The 9,955-nt window shown below is 43.6% G+C and overlaps 1 protein-coding gene and 1 long non-coding RNA gene across 3 annotated transcripts in view; both read left to right on the top strand.

The window, feature by feature from the left end:
* The window catches only part of LOC139364999 (serine/threonine-protein phosphatase PP1-gamma catalytic subunit B-like), a 15,188-nt gene extending 8,238 nt beyond the window's left edge, over positions 1-6,950 (top strand). For both annotated transcript variants that reach the window (XM_071102297.1, XM_071102298.1), the window contains exons 3-8: positions 1,800-1,931; positions 2,201-2,431; positions 2,531-2,635; positions 2,918-3,141; positions 3,737-3,871; positions 4,062-6,950. In XM_071102297.1, coding sequence (XP_070958398.1) covers positions 1,800-1,931; positions 2,201-2,431; positions 2,531-2,635; positions 2,918-3,141; positions 3,737-3,871; positions 4,062-4,178 — 944 coding nt within the window. In that variant the 3' untranslated portion in view covers positions 4,179-6,950. The remainder of the gene's footprint in view (positions 1-1,799; positions 1,932-2,200; positions 2,432-2,530; positions 2,636-2,917; positions 3,142-3,736; positions 3,872-4,061) is intronic.
* A 510-nt stretch (positions 6,951-7,460) lies between these two features.
* Positions 7,461-9,064, top strand: LOC139424029 (uncharacterized). The gene is made up of 3 exons (XR_011635897.1): positions 7,461-7,548; positions 7,654-7,733; positions 9,052-9,064. It is a non-coding gene; the product is annotated as an uncharacterized lncRNA (long non-coding RNA).
* The last annotated feature ends 891 nt before the right edge of the window (positions 9,065-9,955 follow it).

Raw genomic sequence — 9,955 nt, 5'->3', positions numbered from 1 at the left:
CAGCAACGTTCAGTTTGAGCTGTCAGAGCTTTGACAAGTGTTCAATTAACCCCGGTGTATGTTTTTGTAAAGGACACTGTCTGCACCCAGCTTGTAAAGCAGAATGTCACTGAAGGGTTTCAGGCAAGTTTATTGTTCTGCTCTCTTAAGTGTGTCTAACCCATTTATCTTCAGCAATTACAGTACCAGGTGCATGATAGAGCACAACAAGTGTCTATGGTTGAATATTAGGTTTTCTGTTGATGCTTGTTTGTCATTGCCTAGTTCTCCTGTGATGGTTTATAGAGCGCTGGCATTGGACTTTTCACCTGCACCCAGGGAAGACAGCAGAACGTGCAGGAAAGGGGGTGGATTTGATTCTGTGACACAAACAACCCTGATGCGCATTCTTGTACAAGTCCCCCGTACATCATGAGTCACTGGAATACACTTACTACATGCTCCGTTATATCCTTGCCTGGAGCTTGTCATGCAAACAGGATTTCTGAATAATACAGTCCTACTGTTGTATTTGTTTGACTATAGATGTGCTGTTGTAGTGATCCCTTGCAGCTATAGTGAAGGTTCTAGTTTGGAAGGAGTATTGAGATTGAAGTAGGAGCCTCATCCGGCTGATCATATTAAACCTGTACTTGACCTGCAGCGCCACAAAAGCCTCAAGCTGCCCTGCAAATCATGCCAACATACTTAAGAGTATTCCCTGCTCCAGGGCTACAATGGTGCGATAACTACATTAAGCATTTTACCAATTTGTGGCTCCAGTAGAGCTGATCACCTGTCTGTTGATCATTGAACATCATATCAGTTGCACTGTGGATTTGCACCTCTGCTTGATGAACATGTAGCACTTACACCGCCACAGGGTGGGTTTTCCTTTTCCTGGTAGAATGTGTGTGAATGTCATAACTAGCTACTGTACTCAACATACATGTAAGATTCTTGAGATCCAGAGCAGAGTTAGGGGACAGCCTGGCCCAGGAAGATGCTCAGCGCAGCACTGTGCATGTGTCCCTTGTGACCTGACCACATCTCAGACCATCCTGCTACTACCAGCCTGCTACTACCATCCTGCTACTACTAGCCTGCTTAGCTCTGCCGTGTGGTCAGAGGCGGCCTAGCAACGTTTGCTGTCAGTTCACAGGCTCTATGCTACCAGACTGCATGCGGTGTACTTGTAACCAGAGAGCTCTGAAGTTGGCCATCAATGATATGTTTATTTAATTGTGATTTAGGCCTACTTTGATTTTAAGGGCAGTGTATTTGATCCTTGTTTGATTCGTACAGTGTGATATTCGCTGCGTGTGCCTCTTTCCGTTGCAGTCTCTCTGTCCTGGTTACATCAGCAGACAGGAAGGTGGTGTGTTAATACGTGCTTCTGGGGCTGGGTGCACACTGCACACATTTGTTCACACATAGCCAGGCCTGTACCTTCTGCTGGTACTCAGTTCAACACTGCCATCATCATCCCCTAGTCTTGAGTTCTCAGAAACAAAGACCCCAACACCCTTTTCATTTAGATTTCACGCTCTGTAACCTTGAGATTCTCACATCAAATAGTTCATCCTCCTGGCTTGTGCTGTGTGAGCAGATTCACCTTGGCTCTGCAGTATGCTCAGGGTTGTGCTGTCAGCGGGGCCTGTGATACTGATTGGTTTCTCTGCTCTGGTGCGCTGTGTGTTAGATCTGTGGCTGTGCTATTTGTGTGTGTGTTGTTTCCATGGTCTTGGCCTAGCATGTTTGTTCCAATAAGCGCAACGTCAGTCCTCACTCTGTTTGCTCTGTCTTTCTCTCCCCTCCAGTTAAGGGCTCTCGGCCAGGCAAGAACGTTCAGCTGACAGAGAACGAGATCCGTGGCCTTTGCCTCAAGTCTCGCGAAATCTTCCTCAGCCAGCCAATCCTGCTCGAGCTTGAGGCACCACTCAAGATCTGCGGTGAGTCATATTGGATAAGTTATGATGGCTGAAATTGGTTTCATAGTAATTAATGTCAGTGTAGCAAAGAAGCTGCGCCTCTCTGACCCAACTGATAGTGAAAGCTCCAAGGTTTCATAACACGACTGATTGTCTGATTTACTGGAGAATTTTAATCTCTAATTGCCTTTGCTATCTCAGTCCAACGGCCTGTATACACACACAGATCTAATGTAGTCAGGGAGGGTGTGGTAGTGACTGACTGGCCACCTCTGTGCTGCCCCCTGCAGGTGACGTCCATGGTCAGTACTACGACCTGCTGCGGCTGTTTGAGTACGGAGGTTTCCCCCCGGAGAGCAACTACCTGTTCCTAGGGGACTACGTAGACCGGGGGAAGCAGTCCCTGGAGACCATCTGCTTGCTTCTGGCCTACAAGGTCAAATACCCAGAGAACTTCTTCTTGCTGCGCGGCAACCACGAGTGTGCCTCCATTAACCGTATCTATGGCTTTTATGACGAGTGTAAGTGCCGAGACGAGAAGCTGGAACACATGCTTAACAACAGGAGACCGGAACACACAGAGTATTAACCATTTAGTAATGCCCCTTGCTCCTCTTTAGGTAAGAGACGGTATAACATCAAGCTGTGGAAGACGTTCACAGACTGCTTTAACTGTTTACCCGTGGCTGCCATTGTAGATGAGAAGATCTTCTGCTGCCATGGAGGTGGGTGGTGTATGCTTGCATGATCTGTGTGTGTGGGTCTTTCCCCTGTGGGCCTTATCAATAAGCACTTGGTGGCCCCATGATCGTTTGGATTAACCACTCCCCTTAAGTGTTTGTGGTGGAAGATGACTCAAGTGTATACACTATACGTTTGATAAGAGGTGGTAGTTATCAAGGTGTGATTTCAGATCTTATTGTTCTTGGTGGTAGAAGACGGTATCATGGCAGTCATCATTCATTTGTATGGTGATGTAATGTTTCTGTGTGCTATGTTCTGTCCAGGCCTCTCTCCAGACCTCCAGTCTATGGAGCAGGTGCGCAGAGTGATGCGACCCACAGATGTGCCTGACCAGGGCCTGCTGTGTGACCTGCTGTGGGCCGACCCAGACAAAGATGTCCTGGGCTGGGGCGAGAACGACCGCGGGGTCTCTTTCACATTCGGGGCAGACGTGGTGGCCAAATTTCTGCACAAACACGACATGGACCTTATATGCAGGGCACATCAGGTAATGGTTTAGCTCAGTGGTTTAGAGTTTTGGATGGGGGTTAGGGGCTGGGAAGAGAGTATTTAGCGGGACACTGTCAGACCAATGGTGGGTTTGGAAGAATAGAGCGATTTTGTTATTAATCAGGGAAATCAGATGATCTAAGATCACTACATAAAATATTGAAGCACTTTTTTAAAGCTGGAATCTTTAATTGGTGACACTGCCACGTCTGTTTGGGATATTACAACAACAAAGAAGTTGTAAACAACAAACCCTATTTTTCCTCTCTGACATCATTGCACACACGATAGAACAGCAGAATATGTACTGCAATTCTTTTGGTCCATGCTGCCGAAGACGACGACTCCGTTTCACAACACAAACAACAACAAAGGTGCTGGGGTGAACAGTGGCTCTGTTTCCCCTGATGCGGATTCCATCTTTAAAGCGTGTCATTTTGTGTTTTTACTGGCGATGGAGGTTGTGTTCATTTAAGATGGTAACTCCTCTGTTTGAAATGTACTGATGGCCCTGCAGTTGTTGGTTATCCACGCCTGGTATTTTTCCTGTTTATTTTTCATTGCGTTCTTACCTCTTTCATTCCTGTCCTCAGGTGGTGGAAGACGGTTACGAGTTCTTTGCAAAGAGACAGCTTGTTACACTGTTCTCTGCCCCTAACTACTGTGGAGAGTTTGATAATGCCGGTGCCATGATGAGTGTGGATGAGACCCTCATGTGTTCCTTTCAGGTGTGTACTCCTCTGCTTTTCTCTCTGCCCCTTTTCTCTCTCCAGTTTTCTCTCTGGCTGTTCCTGTCCATCAGTCTAGATTTTTAAGCTCTGCCAGTCCCCTGTCTTACCTGTTACGTGCTGCAGTGTTCAGTCTGTAGGAGTATATGTATATTTATAGCTGTCTAAAGAAAGCCTCTCTATTCCTCAGATTCTCAAGCCAGCGGATAAGAAGCTCTACTCTTATGGTGGAGGTGGAGGAATGGGATCTGGACGCCCCGTCACCCCGCCACGGAATTCCGCCAAAGGCGGGAAGGCCAAGAAATAACACCCACTGGACCCCCCTCCTTGAACCAAGCACCCCCCCACACTCTTTTGCCCTACTTTTTCCCTCATCACCAAACAGCAACAAAGCAGACAGTACCTAGGGTTCGGTCCTCTTTTTCTCTGATACTGTTTTTAACTGTTTGAGTGTACGTATGTCCGTGCGTGTGTCTGAAAGAGAGGTTTATTGTATTCTGTTTGTATGTCCTTCCTTTCCCCTGCTCTGTTCTCCTGTCACTTTGTAGATGAAATTGGTCCTTCCTTTCAGTGATGTAAATGCACACCTGGGGGGGAGGAGGGGAAAGGAGCCTTTACTGTTTGTTAGGGCCCTGCACTGTTTTGATGCTCAACACAAGCTTTTGTACATCCTGTTTGAGAGGTGTGTGTGTGTGGGTCAATGGGGTCAATCTGCATGGTCAAATGGTAACAACGGCACACACAACACACTGAGAGCACAGGTGGATATGTGCAGATGGACCCTTTTCGTTTATGGATTCACAAAGATCAAGAAGCGGACACGTTTATTTTTTTTCTCTCCCAAAAACCAATGATTTGAAAACGCAATCATGGATGTGAAATAGTTTGGCTTTTCTGTTTTTTTTTGTGTTTTTTTTGTAGATGCATAAAAAAAGGTTTGAATCCTTGAGTTTTAGTTTATTTGGAAGCCGATGATTAATAAAGAACCATTTATTTAAAATATCCCATCACACTGTTCACTATGTTCACCTCACCATTGCTTTGTGATTTGTTTATATATTAAATTCCTCTAACCCACATGTCGAACTCATTCCACAAAGGGTTGCGTTTCCATGGGTTTTTGCTCCACCCTTGTACTTGGTGGATGAATTAAGGTCACTAAATAGTAATGAATTTCAGGGATCCCGAGTGGCGCAACGTTCTAAGGCACTGCATCTCAATGCTAGAAGAGTCACTACAGTCCCTGGTTTGATTCCAGGCTGTATCACAACCAGCCGTGAGTGGGAGTCCCATAGGGCGGCGAACAATTGGCCCAGTGTCGTCCGTGTTAGTGTTTGGCCGGAGTAGGACGTCATTGTAAAGAATTTGTTCTTAACTGACTTGCCTAGTTACATTCGGCCCTTCATGCAATGAGTTTGACACCTCTGCTCTACCCCCTTTGTCATTCCCACTTGCTCTTCTCTTGTCTGAACGGTATCGAAAGCTTTGTTTGTTCAGGGTGGGATGTTGGCATAAGTTGCTGGCTCCAAGAAATACCCATTTCCTGTACAGCATTTTGGGGGCTTTTGCTTAGCCATTTTCTATCATCCCCTTAAAATGTGTTCTCCTTGCCCCTATCCTTTAAACACGGTCAATATTCATCTCTCTGGTTCTCCCATTTTGCTCAGCAGTTTCCCTATGGGTTCTGAGTAGTCAAAGAATGTCATACCTCAATTCTCACCCCACTTTGCATCTGTCCCCCCCACCCCTTACTCAGCTCATGTTTTTCTCTTTTATATTTAAAGATGTGCAACAACTTGCCAGACAGCATTAATGCTCATTTCCTGTGCTGGATTCTTTCTCACATTTTAGTAGCTAGCTCATATCGGCTTCTAGTGCTCTCTCCTCTCCACTAGGTGGTGCATTTCATACAACACTCACCATTGCGTCATCTCACTGAAGACGGGATCAGGAGTACTGTACATTCAATGCGCCCCAACAGTGCTGAGTGCATTCATGGTGCATAGGTGGCAGTATGTTTTTTTAAAGAGCACATGGCTCAAGGTTTTTTTGCTTTGTAGTTTATAAAGAAAATTGATCATATTGTGAGACCAAGGAGTGTTGGTTTTAATGACGTGTTATGATCTATTGACCAGAGGAAGTGTTATTTGCTGTTAGATAAGGATATTGAATGCTTGATATACAATATGTTACATGGAAAGGTAATACGCTTGTTTTTAAAAGAGCTGTAATATTAGAGAACATTTTGGGTTGGAAAACTTTTTTGCTGATAAAATAACAGGGCAGGAGTTTCAAGTTGTCGGAATTGTCAATGGCTTGTTTTCTGACAAGGCTTTAAGACAATGATTCAGAGCTGTAATGTAGACCATCTGCAATTTTGTGAAAATATGCATTTTGGGAACAAGCTTTTGCTTACATGCTTTAGGCAGTAGGGTAGAGCAATGCCTGAACTTGAAGATAAATTGTTTTGGGGATCATTGCAGGTCTTAGTATTGCTGTCCAGAATGATACTTCACAACTTCCAATTTCACCCGACCCTACTCTGTTCATAGCAGGGTAAACAAACATTCTGCTTGTAATGTTGGTCAGATCATTAATTTGCTAAAATCATTAAGACATCACCAACAATCTACTGTAACTATCGATATCAATCTTATTTCTTTTGAACTTTTATTTCAAGAACTAGGGCAATATAGATATTGTGATAATGTAAAACGTTTTTATTTTATTTTAACCAATCAGGGACGTTTTTCCTTAATGCACTGTCTCTGGGGGCAATACAAGGCCACGTTCAGTTGCCAAACGTTGTCGAACGTTGCAGATAGAAATGCCATGAATAGAGCTGATGTGTTCGTATTCGTGTCAGAGGTGTTTGTTCTACATAGCCTATTTCTATCCGAACGTATCACAACGTTAAGTCCTGCTGAACGCGCCCCAGGCTAGAAAAGCTAAAATATAAATGAATCAAAAACGTTAAATAAAAATAAAATGATGTTTTATTTTTATGTAATTTGTTTTCCAACCAATCACAAAAATCCTGTCTGTTACCGGGTAGAAAATAAAAAATAGTGAATTTGTACTTTGTCTGTTTTTGTCTTAAAGATGATACAATATGGAAGTTTTGCTCGAGTGTTGGCTGTATGGTTTGTATGCATGATGTGCAATATAAACTTTTGGGTGTGGGGAGGTTAGCCCCCCTTCTGTCTAGAGAAGCAAATTCTGGACGATATTACTGTCCATAAAAGTGGACCATTTTTGTCTCAAGAAATGGCCAATATTCCATAATGGAACTTTAAATGAGCCATGGTTTGTGTATAATGTAAGATAAATTGACGCAATAGGCCACTAATGTTGAATTACCCATATTGTGATACATACTACATATTGTATGTTTGAGATTACATTTTAAATGGGCGCCATCTAGTGTATACAACGAATGCATCTATAGGAAATAATTTATAGTAAAATTGTATTATCGGGAGAACTAGGCGGAGCACCAATGCACATTTCTATTTTGCACATTGCCCTATCAATTCCGATCATATAAAACAGCTGAACCAAATAGCAAATCAATAGCAGACAAAGCGCCACTGGAACGGTGTCGGGTCAGCCTTGTTGAATTGTTTGGGCTAAAATATATTTCAAACCTAAAATGGATCCTTGTGATTGCTCAAAAAGTAAGTTTGCCTAATGGAATTCATCTCTAAATTCCGAATTGACCTGAACGGGTACAATGGATTTTTATATAGTTGCAAATCAGGTGACCCTTATTAATTTAGGAGTTGACTTGTTTTGTTTATAGCTGGAAGCTGCAGTTGCGGTGGACTCTGCAAGTGTACAAACTGCGAATGTGCCAAGAAAAGTAAGTGCATGTGTTGATCTGTTTGAGCTCGGAACAAGAATTGTTACACCCGCAATAACTTTTGCTAAATATGTGTATGTGATCTATAAAGTGCAATCTGTCGAAGCAAAGCGACGCTAACGGATGGAGCTAGAGTAATGTATACTTAGACTGCGCTATTGGATCTAAGGACTATCCATTATATAGTTGTAGCTTTAGTGTTTATTTTCCAATATCTTGTAAGCATTTTATATTGTGTTCTGATGGAATAGGCATACGACAGCTAAACTAAGCGCATTATGCATTTAAGTTAAATTCTTAAAGAATCAATGGGTTCATGTCGAACTTATTTTTGATTTATTTTATTTAACCAGGTAGGCAAGTTGAACACGTTCTCATTTACAATTGCGGCCTGGAAATGTCAATGGCTGTAACTAGTGCAGATTGCTTTTTTTTTTTTTTACTTTACAGTTTAGTTGTGAACAATTGTTAGCCACGTCTTCGACAGACATAACATCCCAAACCAATGAGATGGTTCGATCAAATTGGGCCCGAGTAGGCGTGCGTTATACCTGGCTCACTCCTGGGCGTGAGCCAGGTGCCCGGAAAAAGCCCGCTCAGTGACGTAATTATGCGCGTGGAATAATGAGTAGGATTGCCTTCACGTGCAATAGTAATTTCTCTATCTGCCTTCCCTATGGAAACAACTAGTTTGCAAATTCGGTGCGGTGCAGATTAATGACCGTTCGCTTTGCCAACCGGCTCCTCCCTCACCACTTTTGCCCGTTCACATCAAGGTTCATCGGCTGTGCCCCGCTGCTCCGCATAATCAAATCCGCCCAGTGTCAACGCGCAACCCACCATTGAGACCTAAGAGCGAAATTGACTACCCTAGTGTCCCTTTAAAGCATGGGTTCCCAAACTCGGTCCTGGTGCACACTTTGATTTTTGCCCAAACACTACACAGCGGAATCAAATAATCAACTCATCAAGCTTTGATTATTTGAATCAGCTGTGTAGTGCTTGGGCAACAATCTAAACATGGGCCCAAGATGCAAGTTTGGAAACCCTGCTTTAAAGGAGTCCTTCACCTGAAATGACAAAGTTGCATATCTTTCCTTACATTGTAAGCATTTAGTGCAATGTCAAATAATTTTTAAATGGAATATCCACAGTCAAACTCAAGATGCTGCCACTAGTAGTGGCAAGTCTGTAACATTCAGCTGAACTTTTAGCCCAGATAAAATGCCTTCAGGCCTATGATATAGCAGCCACAGGTCTTGTTGGAAAACCAGTCATGGTCAATTATCAGTACTAATCTCTTCTATCATTCCTCCAGGTTGTTGTTCCTGCTGCCCGACTGGATGCAGCAAGTGGGCCTCTGGTTGTGTGTGCAAGGAGGGCAAGACGTGCGACACAAGCTGCTGTCAGTGAGGGCTTGACACAACACTCCATGTCCTTTACCTCATGACATTATCCCTGTTGTACGACAGAGCATTGTAATAAATTGCAGCTCCAATTTGGATGTCTTCAATCACGTGAAACTGCCTCCTTGCTTTTTAGTGAGCACTAATGTGAATTCCAGTGACATTACCCTTTCCTTTGAAAGTTAAATGTCTGGCTAAGTAAACATGTGATCTGTCTGCTTGTCGTGGGTACCACCTGGGGCCAAAATCAGGCCCTTGCTGGTATAGGGGGACTTCGCATGTCTTCCTTAATCAGTGGTGCCATAAAATGTAATATTTTTCATAGGACATGGGGGGGGGGGGGTCCTCAACTGTCCTTGCTCAATCCTCAGTGATTCCAGTTTTCTGGCTTCAATCTAGACCTAGACATTTGCTAAGTGTTTTATTGCCTCACACGGGCAGCCTAATTCTGATCTTTTTTTTTCAATAATTGGTCTTTTGACCAATCACATTTCAGAGGTGACCCATTGGTGGGAAGAAATATAAAATTGGTCTGCCTGTGTAAATTCATTTTAATAGGCTAACATCGTAATATTGGCTTTGTATTTAACCCAAACGTAAGCGTATAGGCTTAATCACGGTCTAGAGAACTTGCACACAACTTCAGTATAGTTGGAATGGGCTCGATCTACAATGATTTGTACCTCAAGCCTGGGTAGTTACAAGCTTCCACTGATGGGTTATCCCCTCGGTGTCCTGTGCAAGACACCCAGCGTGTGTGTGTGTGTGTGTGTGTAAGGGCACACTTCCCCAAGACCATGAAGGACCACTTCTTAC

This window comes from Oncorhynchus clarkii, chromosome 13, assembly GCF_045791955.1.
Source record: "Oncorhynchus clarkii lewisi isolate Uvic-CL-2024 chromosome 13, UVic_Ocla_1.0, whole genome shotgun sequence".
Lineage (NCBI taxonomy): Eukaryota > Metazoa > Chordata > Actinopteri > Salmoniformes > Salmonidae > Oncorhynchus > Oncorhynchus clarkii.
This window is presented reverse-complemented; position numbering and strand designations above follow the sequence as displayed.